We start from the raw sequence: 12,500 nt of genomic DNA on the forward strand, positions 1-12,500 counted from the left end.
ACATGGGAAAGAAAACGAGAAAGAAATGAGAGAGGGGGGAAAAAATGGTAAACAGGAATTAGAAAAGAAATAGAGAGGAAAAGAAGGGGAAAAACAAAAGAAATGAGAGAGAGAGGGAAAAAAAGCAGTAAACAGGAATTAGAAAAGAAATAGAGAGGAAAAGAAGGGGAAAAACGAAAGAAATGAGAGAGAGAGGGAAAAAAAGCAGTAAACAGGAATTAGGAAAGAAATAGAGAGGAAAAGAAGGGGAAAAACAAAAGAAATGAGAGAGAGGAAAAAAGCAGTAAACAGGAATTAGAAAAGAAATAGAGAGGAAAAGAAGGGAAAAACGAAAGAAATGAGAGAGAGGAAAATGGTAAACAGGAATTAGGAAAGAAATAGAGAGGAAAAGAAGGGGAAAAACAAAAGAAATGAGAGAGAGAGGGAAAAAAAACAGTAAACAGGAATTAGGAAAGAAATGGAGAGGAAAAGAAGGGAAAAACAAAAGAAATGAGAGAGAGAGGGAAAAAAAACAGTAAACAGGAATTAGGAAAGAAATAGAGAGGACAAGAAGTGGAGAAAACAATAAACAAATGAGAGAAAGGGAAAAAACTAGTAAACAGGAACTAGGGAAGAAATAGAGAGGGAGAAGAGAGAAAACGAGAGAAAAAAAAACGAGAGGGAAAAATCAATAAACAGGAATTAGGAGAGAAATAGAGAGGAAGAGCAGAGGAAAATAATTGAGAAGGAAGAATAATATAAGAGGAAAAATAGAAAAATGAGGAGGAGGGATAGAGAAAAAAAAAATGACCCACAAAAATGAGTAAGAGAAGGAGGAAGATAATCAAAGAGAAAAGTGGATAAGGAATAACTGAAGGGACAACTAACAGGAGGTGGATGAAGAGATGAATGTGGATTAAGATGGATAGTTCGATAAAGATGGATAGGGGCGTGAATGTGGATAAATCAAGGACATGGAATAACTATAAGGATAAAAAAGTGGATTACAATTACTAAAATCACTGTAATTAATCCATTTCTAGAAACTCCACTTTTCTTCTCATTTCAGGGTGGAGGACTTCAGGGGCTCCACTTGGCCCTCCTCCTCTCCACCGCATGCGCCACATACGGGCCTAGCTATGGCGGTGGAGGCGGTGGAGGTGGAGGTGGAGGTGGAGGTGGAGGTGGAGGCTACGGAGGTGGAGGAAGAATCTTGAGGATCACCGAAGCAAGAGGTGGATTAGTTCATTCTTCCCAGTCTGGCTACTATGGTCCACCCGTCAGTACAAGTGGAGGAGGTGGACGCTACTCTGCTCCTTCAGTCAGCACCGGTGGATACGGTGGAGGAGGTGGAGGTGGAGGAGGTGGAGGAGGAGGTGGAAGCTACTCTGCTCCTTCAGTCAGCGCCGGTGGATACGGTGGAGGAGGTGGAGGTGGAGGAGGTGGAGGAGGAGGTGGAAGCTACTCTGTTCCTTCAGTCAGCACCGGTGGATACGGTGGAGGAGGTGGAGGTGGAGGAGGTGGAGGAGGAGGTGGAAGCTACTCTGCTCCTTCAGTCAGCGCCGGTGGATATGGTGGAGGAGGTGGTGGAGGAGGAGGTGGAAGCTACTCTGCTCCTTCAGTCAGCACCGGTGGATACGGTGGAGGAGGTGGAGGTGGAGGAGGAGGTGGAAGCTACTCTGCTCCTTCAGTCAGCGCCGGTGGATACGGTGGAGGAGGTGGTGTAGGAGGTGGAGGAGGAGGTGGAGGCTACTCTGCTCCTTCAGTCAGCGCCGGTGGATACGGTGGAGGAAGTGGAGGTGGAGGAGGTGGAGGAGGAGGTGGAGGCTACGCTGGTCCAGATATAGCTATTGGATATTCTAGTTCATCTATTGGTGGAGGTGGAGGTGGAGTTGGAGGTGGGGGTGGAGGTGGAGGTGGAGGTGGATACAGTGGCAGTGGAGGTGGAGGAGGTTCCATTAGCAGTTCATACCTCCCTCCTGTTGTGACAAATGATTATTCAAGTGGAGGAGGAGGTGGAGGAGGAGGTTCAGTGGGATACAGTGGAGGAGGAGGAGGAAGAGGAGGAGGAGGAGGAGGAGGAGGTGGTGGAGGTGGAGGAGGTGGAGGATACTCTGGCCCAGATATAGTCATAGATTATGCTGCTCCATCTGTAGGTGGTGGAGGAGGAGGTGGAATAAGCTACAGTGGAGGAGGAAGTGGTGGTGGAGTTGGAGGCGGAGGAGGAGGAGTAGGTGGAGTTTACTCTGCTCCGGACATAGTTGTAGATTATGCTGCTCCTTCTGGTGGTGGAGGAGGAGGAGGAGGAGGAGGATACAGTGGTGGTGGTGGTGGTGGAGTAGGAGGAGGAGGTTCCATCAGTAGTTCATATCTTCCCCCTGTAGTGAGCAATGATTATTCAGGTGGAGGAGGAGGTGGTGGGGGAGGAGGTGGAGGAGGTTACGGTGGAGGTGGAGTTGATATTGTAGTAGGAGGAGGTGGAGGAGGAGGTGGAGGCTACTCTGGCCCCGTTATCGGCACTGACTACTCTTCTACAGTTGGTGGAGGAGGAGGAGGAGTTGGAGTAAGCTATATTGATGGAGGAAGTGGAGGAGGTGGAGGTGGAGGAGGAGGAGGAGGAGGTGGAGGCTACTCTGGCCCCGTTATCGGCACTGACTACTCTTCTACAGTTGGTGTAGGAGGAGGAGGAGGAGGAGGAGGTGGAGTAAGCTATAGTGGAGGAGGTGGAGGAGGAGGAGGAGGAGGAGGAGGAGGAGGAGGAGTAGGTGGAGACTACTCTGGCCCAGTAATCGGCACTGACTACTCTTCTACAGTTGGTGGAGGAGGAGGAGGAGGAGGTGGAGTAAGCTATAGTGGAGGAGGAGGCGGAGGTGGAGGAGGAGGAGGAGGAGGAGGAGGAGGAGGAGGAGTGAAAGGAGATGGAATATTTTCCGGTCCAGACTATTCTTCCTCTGGTGGAGGAGGTGGAGGAGGAGGTGGAGGAGGCTACAGTGGAGGACCTGTGGATGATGTTTACGTTCCACCAGCTGTGACTCCCGACTACTCTGGTGTTGGTGGAGGTGGAGGAGGTGGAGGTGGTTGTGGTGGTGACTACGGCTCAGGTGGAGTAGGAGGAGGCTGTGGGGGTGGAGGTGGTGGTGGTGGAGGTGGTTACTCTCCTCCAGTTGTGAGCACAGGATACTCTGTTGCTTCTTTGGGTGGAGGAGGTGGAGGAGGTGGAGGTGGCGGCTATAGTGGAGGAGGATCATCTGTAGTCATCAGGCAAGGTTACTCAGGCCCCATTGTGGGAAGAGGAAGAGGAGGTGGAGTAGGTGGAGGAGGAGGAGGAAGAGGAGGTGGATACAGTAGCGGTGGAGGAGGTGGAGGAGGTTCCATCAGCAGTTCATATCTCCCTCCTGTAGTGAGCAATGATTATTCAGGTGGGGGAGGTGGTGGAGGAGGAGGTGGAGGAGGTTACGGTGGAGGTGGAGGGGTAGACATTGTAGTAGGAGGTGGAGGAGCTGGAGGTTATAGTGGTGGAGGTGGAGGAGGTATTGCAATTGGAGGAGGAGGTGGAGGCTACGGTAGTGGAGGAGGAGGAGGAGGAGGTGGTGGTGGTGGAGGAGGAGCAGGAGGAGGAGGTTACGGTGGCGGTGGAGTTGATATTGTAGTTGGAGGTGGAGGAGGAGGAGGAGACTACAGTGGCGGAGGAGGAGGTGGAGGAGGTATTGGAATCGGAGGAGGTGGAGGAGGTTATGGTGGCGGAGGTATCGGAATTGGTGGCGGAGGTGGAGGAGGTATTGGAGGAGGTGGTGGAGGATACAGTGGAGGAGGAGGAGGAGGAGGAGGTGGAGGAGGTTATGGTGGCGGAGGAGGTGGTGGAGTAGGTGGTGGAGGTTACAGTGGTGGAGGAGGTATCGGAATTGGTGGCGGAGGTGGAGGCGGTATTGGAGGAGGTATTGGAGGAGGTGGTGGAGGCTACAGTGGAGTAGGAGGAGGAGGAGGTGGAGTATCAATCGATGTAGACTATGTTCCACCTAGTACTGGATACTCTGTTGGTGGAGGAGGTGGAATTGGAATTGGAGGAGGAGGAGGAGGAGGTGGAGGTGGTGGTGGAGGATACAGTGGTGGTGGAGGTGGAGGAGGTATTGGAATTGGTGGAGGTGGAGGAGATTACAGTGGTGGAGGAGGTGGAGGTGGAGGTGGAGGTTCCATTACCAGCTCATATCTTCCACCGAGCAACGACTACTCTGCTCCATCCACTGGCGGAGTACATGGAGGAGGTGGTGGAGGTGGAGCATCATATGGAGGGTGGAGGCCAGTAATTCCACCTAGAACATATGGCAAGTAAACACAAGAATCATTATGACCTTAAATTGCTGTGACCTCCCCTAGCGTTGTGACCTCTCTCTAACACTGTGACCTCCTCCGGCATCGCTGTGACCTCCTGCAGTGCTTTGACCTTTTCCCAGCGCTGCGACCTCCGTTTTCTTCATCACAGTAGCCTCCAGTACCCTTATACTCTCACACAACCAGTTATCTTTCTCCATCCACCTTTTGTCCTCCACTTCAATGCCTCTCCTCCATAAAGTATTATTTTTTGTCACTCTTTATTCCGTCTGTCCGAATTCCCTCTCCCATCCATTCAGCTACGACTAAAATCTTTCGACTCCCCATTTCTCGTTTTCTGTGAGGGAAAATGGGAAGTATTGCAAGGGTGACATGAATTTCTAGCCCTCAGTTATCTACCCACTAAGTTACAATACTCCCTTTAATTCTTCATTTATTATATTTTTGTTCACCCTTTCAGCACTTCTCTACCTTCTTTTCCTCCTGCTCCTGCTTTCTTTTCTCCTCCCCTCCCAGTAGGACCACGCACATTTAACCCGTCACATCTGCCAGCGCTCATCTTAATTCTCTCTGGTGCTTCCCCGCCCTCATGACTGCCAGTGCTTACGCTCAGTGTCGCTTCGCCGTCTCCTCTCAGTTTCTAGTCAGTTTATCACGACAGAGGGAGAATATAGTAGTTTTTTTCTTAGTTTTTCGATAGGAATGCGTTGTCACTTACGAACACGAATAATATTGTAGTTTTTAATTAATTTTGAAGACGTTTACATGCAGAACTAACAAATGAGCAGAACAAAGGTGTAGAAGAAGAGAAAATTTAAAGCAATTCTCACACACACACACACACACACACACACACACACACACACACACACACACACACACACAAGAGAAAACAAAACAATTCTAACCAAAACACACACACACACACACACACACACACACAAGAGAAAACAAAACAATTCTAACCAAAACACACACACACACACATACACACACACACACACACACACACACACACACACACTTTCATTCTCACACACCGTTTTCTATAAATGGAGACGAGAAGCACAGTATTACAAGGGATAACTTAGGAATCCTTGGTCCTTACTTTGTACTTCACGGATAGCGAGCAGAACATACATTCTCTGAGTCTAGGGGCATGGAAAGTCAGATAACACGATGGAAACTTATGGAAATGAGTCCGTCTATTAGCAGTGACTCATGCAAAACTTTCACAAATACCAACAATGCTTTCTAAATTTCCCATGACAAAAACACACCACAAATAATAATAATAATAATAATAATAATAATAATAATAATAATAACAATAATAATTTTATATACCACGCTTGCCTGTTTTTGCAGCAAGCACTGATAATAATAGTAATAGTTGTAACACAGAACAAGTAATTCCTTTCATATCAATCTCACTTATGCATTCACATGACACTTGCAATCACCTAACACGCACAGGTAAGCGGAGGAGCACCTGGAGATATGAATACCTATGATTAGACACCTGAGCACCTAATTTTGCCTGTCCTTTACACTTGGTCCTGCCTGGGAAGAGGGAGAGGAAATGAGAGAGGGAGAGGAAAATACTTGTACTCATTGAATGAAAAAAATACTCGTTTCTCATGTTATTTTTTAATGTTTCGTTTCGCTCTGGTCTGTGATTTCGCTTTTACTTTGTCTTGTTTCTGTTTACCTGTTGTCTGTTAAGTTAAGCTTGTCCGAGTATTTATTTTATGTACGAATAAAATGATGTTAAAAATGTATATGATTGATTTTTTTCCCCTTTATGTTGCTCTCTCTCTCTCTCTCTCTCTCTCTCTCTCTCTCTCTCTCTCTCTCTCTCTCTCTCTCTTTCCAGACCTAGATATGTCCAAAAATAATACACAAAGAGAAAGTGATATCGAGAATTTAAGATAAAAAAAATAAGAAGGATGAATGCGTTCACAACAGATGGCCGTCAATAAATAAGTCTATAAGTAAATGAATGAGTGAATGCATAACAGGTTAACGACACACCAGGCCAGACAGCGCTGAGAGTGATAATAGTAGTAATGAAGGATGTTGTCGTAGTAGTAGTAGTAGTAGTAGTAGTAAAAGGAATATAACAGCAACGTCAACAAAAATAACAAATGAATAAAAAAAGCTTAGGAGTTTAAGAATCATGCCACTCCTTTACACACACACACTCTCTCTCTCTCTCTCTCTCTCTCTCTCTAAAATAGGACACAAGAGGCAGAGTAAAAGGGCGGACTACAATAATGTATTAATGTTGGATATAACCTGTCGAGAGAGAGAGAGAGAGAGAGAGAGAGAGAGAGAGAGAGAGAGAGAGAGAGAGAGAGAGAGAGAGAGAGAGAGAGAGACATACTGCATCCATTATTCAACACCAATGAATTGATTTTGACATAAATTAACACACACACACACACACACACACACACACACACACACACACACACACACACACACACACACACACACACACACACACACAATCCCTCAATCCCCATATGTACATTTTCAGTATGTATGTACTGCAATTACTAATAAACCGTATTATTATTATTATTATTATTATTATTATTATTACACACACACACACACACACACACACACACACACACACACACACACACGTAAGTCATTTAAGTAACAAGCGATAGTGATATCTGTCTCCTATACCACCATTATCATCATCCTTATCATTATTATCATCATTATTATTGCTAGCTCTACAAAAAGAAGAACAACAAAAACAATTCCTACTACTACTACTACTACTACTATTACTGCTACTACTATTACTGCTATCATTATTACTACTACTGCTATCATTATTTCCTTTCTTATTCCATCATTACTTCATCCATATTACATCCACAAAGGAGTCTTAAATCCAGTCTCTTTCTTCCCCCCCCTCTCTCTCTCTCTCTCTCTCTCTCTCTCTCTCTCTCTCCTTTCTCTCTCTTTCGCTCTCTTTGTCCACATTTTCAGGTTGTAAGAAAGAGTAATAAAAGAGAGAGAGAGAGAGAGAGAGAGAGAGAGAGAGAGAGAGAGAGAGAGAGAGAGAGAGAGAGAGAGGATAATAAAAGTGAAAGGCAGCTAAGAGTGTTTTGCTTCACCTTTCCTGCTCCTCCTCCACTTCCATTCTCTCTCTCTCTCTCTCTCTGGAAATGACCCTTCAATTTATGTCTGACTTGAGATACATGTGGCTGATATTTCTCTCTCTCTCTCTCTCTCTCTCTCTCTCTCTCTCTCTGGAAATGACCCTTCAATTTATCTGGCTGACTTGAGATGTATGTGGCTGACATTTTCTCTCCCCCCACCTCTCTCTCTCTCCTTCTGGAAATGACCCCTCAATTTATCTGTCTGACTTGAAATGCTTGTGGCTGATCTCTCTCTCTCTCTCTCTCTCTCTCTTGACCTACACTTGACCACACAATTTATCTTTCATGCAAAGTTACATGATGTGGCAAATAACTCTCTCTCTCTCTCTCTCTCTCTCTCTCTCTCTCTCTCTCTCTCTCACTCACTCACTCTCTGAACAAGGGGAGACACAAATCACAGACACAAAGACAACTTAAAAGTTTATTACTGACTACATCGCTTCGCTCATTTGTTCGCGAGTTTAACAAGTTAGCGTGGAAAAACAGAGAAAAGATAACAGTTAACTTTTTACATACTCGTCAACCAGAAAGGAAAAAGGTAAAAATTTTCAACAACTTAAATGGCGAGTGGAAAAGAAGGGGAAGGTGGATAGGGGTGTAAGGGAATTTTTCAGTGTCTATTCCACCTTCTAAATGTGAGTGATGTGGAGGGTGGTGGAGGGTTGATGGGACGGGATGGTGTGGTGTTGAAGGAAAAATGTCAAGGTGGTGTAGTGCAGTGTGTGTGTGTGTGTGTGTGTGTGTGTGTGTGTGTGTGTGTGTGTGTGTGTGTGTGTTTATATTTTGTTAGTATTTTTGATTTTTTTTTCGTTTCCTTCCTCCAGTCCACTTTCTTCATCCACATTTCGTTTTTCTCTTTCTTCGTTTCTTCCACCTGCATTTCTTTTATGTGGATTGTGGATAAGTGGAAGGTGAAGTGGATGAGAGAACTGCTGTGGTGGAGTATCAGCCTTTTGTTATATCAGTGGAGTGAGATTAGCAAAGTGGACTGGTGGAGTGGTGAAGTGAACTTTCTTCCACTTCCATATGTGGTAGCTCCACTTTTTAGTACCTCCCTCTTCCAGAAGTGACGACGGGAACTGAGTAACTGCTGGTGACGATTCCACCTCCACTTGATCCACCTCCGTAGCCTCCACCTCCTCCACCTCCAATGATGACTGATCCACCACCTGAACCGCCATATCCTCCACCGCCTCCAGAAGTGATGACTGATCCACCACCGAAGCCTCCACCTCCTCCACCGCCGATGCCAACTGATCCACCTCCGTAGCCTCCACCTCCTCCACTAGTGATGACTGATCCACCACCGTAGCCTCCACCTCCTCCACCACCTGATCCGCCGTATCCTCCACCTCCGATGATTGATCCACCACCTGATCCGCCGTATCCTCCACCTCCTCCACCTCCAATGATTGATCCACCACCTGATCCGCCGTATCCTCCACCTCCTCCACCTCCAATGATTGATCCACCACCTGATCCGCCGTATCCTCCACTTCCTCCACCTCCGATGATTGATCCACCACCTGATCCGCCGTATCCTCCACTTCCTCCACCTCCGATACTGATAGATCCACTTGATCCACCATATCCTCCACCTCCTCCACTGGTGATGACTGATCCACCACCGTATCCTCCACCTCCTCCACCTCCGATGCTAATAGATCCACCTGAACCACCGTATCCTCCACTTGATGAGCCTCCATATCCTCCACTTCCTCCACCACCGTAGCCTCCACCTCCTCCACCGCCGATGCCGACTGATGAACCTCCGTATCCACCTCCTCCTCCTCCTCCACTGGAAATGATGACTGATCCTCCACTTGATCCACCGTAGCCTCCACCACCTCCGCCTCCAATGCCGACTGATCCACCGTATCCTCCACCACCTCCACTGGTGATGACCGATCCACCTCCGTATCCTCCACCTCCTCCACCCCCGATGCTGATTGATCCACCACTTGATCCACCGTATCCTCCACCTCTTCCACCGGATCCACCTGAGACAACTACTACATTGCTTCCACCTCCGTAGCCTCCACTTCCTCCACTGCCGATGCCGACTGATCCACCGTATCCTCCACCTCCTCCACTTGTGATGACTGATCCGCCTCCGTATCCACCACCTCCGCCGCCGATGCCGACCGATCCACCGTAGCCTCCACCTCGTCCACTTGAGACTACTACACGGCTACCACCTCTGCCTCTTCCACCGCCGAAGCCTCCACCTGATCCACCTCCGTACCCTCCGCGTGATTGAGAGATGGTGATGATGCCTCGGCCTGATCCACCGTAGCCTCCACCCCCTCCTCCTCCACCGCCTCCTCCTCCGCCGTAGCCTCCACCGCCTCCTCCACAGCTACCACCAAAGCAGCCCCCTCCCCCGTAGCTTCCACCACCTGAGGCGGAGCAGCAGGTGGCCAGCAAAGCCACCAGCAGGTAAGGCGCTGACCTCTGCAAGGCGGGCATAGATGAGTAATAATAGTAATAATAATAATAATAATAATAATAATAATAATAATAATAATAATAATAATAATAATAACAATAATAATAACAATAATAATAACGATAATAATAATAATAATAATAATAATAATAATAATAATAATAATAATAATAATAATAGTAACAGTAATAACGATAGTAATTGGAATGATAATAATAATCCTCATACTATATTTTCCTTTTTTCAATTTCTTTATTATTTTACTGCTGCTACTGCTACTGCTGCTACTACTACTACTACTACTACTACTACTACTACTACTAAGGAAAAAGAGAAAGGAGGATAAACATGAGACAAAATTGTACTTGTGCTAAAAAGAAAGAGAAAAAAAAAACAAGGAAGAATAAAACTGAGAGAGAGAGAGAGAGAGAGAGAGAGAGAGAGAGAGAGAGAGAGAGAGAGAGAGAGAGAGAGAGAATATACACACACACACACACGCACATACACACACAAGGAAGCATTGAACTAGCCGAATCATTAACTACATGGACTGCTTTCCTTCATTTACATTTACAATATTTGCACTGATTCGCTAAGTCATGTTTGGGAAGGGATGGGAAAGGGGGAGCTCTCCTAATTTACCTCCCCTTATTGAGTCTATTATTGAGTATACTGTAGTCTGTCTTCCTTCGCCCGTTTTCTTTATTGCGGAGGATGGAGGAAAGTAAACAATGTGAGGAGAGTGGGTACAGTGGGATACGTGAAGAAAAAGGAGGCAGATGAATTAGAAAAATGGGTGGAGAGAAAATGGGGAAAGAGATGAGGAAAGGGAAAAGATGAAAAAAAATGTTTGTATTTGTATAAAAAAAAAGTTAAAGAAAATGGTTGAGGAATATGTAGGAAAAAGGTACAGATGAAAGAAAAAAAGGAAAATAATGGAAACAGGAAAAGAATGATGAAAAGTAAAAAAGAAAAGTTGGAGAGTAATAAAAAGAAGAAAAAAATAAATTTCTATAAAGAGGGAAAATATAAGAAAGTGAAGAAATGTGAAAGAAAAAATAGATCACTTCACAAAAACGAAAACTGAAAAAAAAAACATGAAAAGGGAAAAAAAAAACAGACCACAGATGAAACGGTGAAACAGTGTGTGTGTGTGTGTGTGTGTGTGTGTGTGTGTGTGTGTGTGTGTGTGTGTGTGTGTGTGTGTGTGTGTGTGTGTGTGTGTGTAGCTGCTGGCGAACTGCAGAAACACACGACTCACAATCAGTCTTTGGATTACTACCTAATATGCATTGAAATTTCTAAGCTCGTTTATTACTATTTCTATCATTATCTCTTATTCTCTCTTGATTTTATTTTTCTGATGCGTTAACGAAGTCAGGTGAGGTAAGGAGGAAGAGGAGGAAGATGAGGAGAGGAAAAGTGCCAGTGTGGATCTTGTGGAATACGAAAAAACAGCAGAAAGTGACGAAAATCTGGAATAAACTTTCATTTCTCGTTTTCCATTTCTCTCCTTCCTTTTTCTGGGCAATGACGGGGAATTTTAGGTGTCATTATATAAACAGTGAGATTCGCCTTTGCTTTCTATCGCTTCCTCTTCCTCTTCTTCCTCTCTTCCTGTTCTTATTATCCTACATTTTTCTGGATTCACTCTTGGTTTCAATCTCTTCCTCTTCCTCCTCGTATCATTCTCCATTTTTTCCCTCCTAACTTCAATCAATAATTCACTTCTGCTTTCAATATCTTCTTCTTCTTCTCCTCCCCCTCCCTTCTCCTCCCTCTCCTCCTATCGCTCTCTGTTCTTCCTGGTAACTGTAACAACCTCACCTTTGCCTTTAAATTCTCACTCTTCCCCTTCTGCCTCTTCCTCCTCTCTTACTCCACCCATACTGACTTCAACTGATAACTTCACTATTGACGTTCTTGGCGAATTGTAAACACAGACCAGTTTACACCGTTACGACCAGTACCAGCACTACCACTACCACTACCACTACTTCAAAAAAAATATATGAAAAAATGACCTCAGAAATGGTAAATTCTATAGAATACAGAAAGAGAGAGAGAGAGAGAGAGAGAGAGAGAGAGAGAGAGAGAGAGAGAGAGAGAGAGAGAGAGAGAGAGAGAGAGAGAGAGAGAGAGTCATCCAAATTTGAGAAGTGTTTTGAAATCTCCGTCTTGAAATAAATCAAGTTAATGATGCTGCAACTACTACTGCTACTACCACTACTACTACTACTACTACTACTACTACTACTACTACTACTACTACTACTACTACTACTACTACTACTACCCCACCACCACCACCAACAACAACAACTAACCTCAACTAATAAATGTATCACAAACGTACTTGATAAATCGCTAATAAAGGCATTTTTACACACTAGTTATTAACATTCTTACATTCAATAGTTTTTTTTTTACCCTCATAACCTTTAACACTTGCATGGAATCACACGTAACACAGCAGCCTGACATTAGAGAGAAAACAGTTAGTGCCAGTAAGTCCCTTAACTGTAAACTGTGAAAATGGTAAAGAACAAAATCGTAAA

General features: G+C 45.2%; 2 protein-coding genes across 4 annotated transcripts in view; one reads left to right on the forward strand and one right to left on the reverse strand.

Annotated features, from left to right (window-relative positions):
• Positions 1-4,547, forward strand: part of LOC123509442 (glycine-rich cell wall structural protein 1.0-like) — a 5,538-nt gene extending 991 nt beyond the window's left edge. Inside the window, exons 2-4 of the mRNA XM_045263732.1 lie at positions 1,049-1,412; positions 1,629-1,865; positions 4,495-4,547. Coding sequence (XP_045119667.1) covers positions 1,049-1,412; positions 1,629-1,865; positions 4,495-4,547 — 654 coding nt within the window. The remainder of the gene's footprint in view (positions 1-1,048; positions 1,413-1,628; positions 1,866-4,494) is intronic.
• Positions 4,548-8,367: 3,820 nt separating this feature from the next.
• Positions 8,368-12,500, reverse strand: part of LOC123509719 (glycine-rich cell wall structural protein-like) — a 5,459-nt gene continuing 1,326 nt past the window's right edge. Inside the window, exons 2-4 of one of the 3 annotated variants that reach the window (XM_045264232.1) lie at positions 8,999-9,947; positions 8,888-8,938; positions 8,368-8,812 (exon numbers count right to left, since the gene is read on the reverse strand). In XM_045264232.1, coding sequence (XP_045120167.1) covers positions 8,538-8,812; positions 8,888-8,938; positions 8,999-9,947 — 1,275 coding nt within the window. In that variant the 3' untranslated portion in view covers positions 8,368-8,537. Of the gene's footprint in view, positions 8,813-8,887; positions 9,948-12,500 lie in introns of all 3 variants that reach the window. The other 2 variants (XM_045264233.1, XM_045264231.1) reach the window with 2 other exon arrangements.

The sequence above is a fragment of the Portunus trituberculatus genome, chromosome 27 (genome assembly GCF_017591435.1).
Source record: "Portunus trituberculatus isolate SZX2019 chromosome 27, ASM1759143v1, whole genome shotgun sequence".
Taxonomy (NCBI): Eukaryota; Metazoa; Arthropoda; class Malacostraca; order Decapoda; family Portunidae; genus Portunus; species Portunus trituberculatus.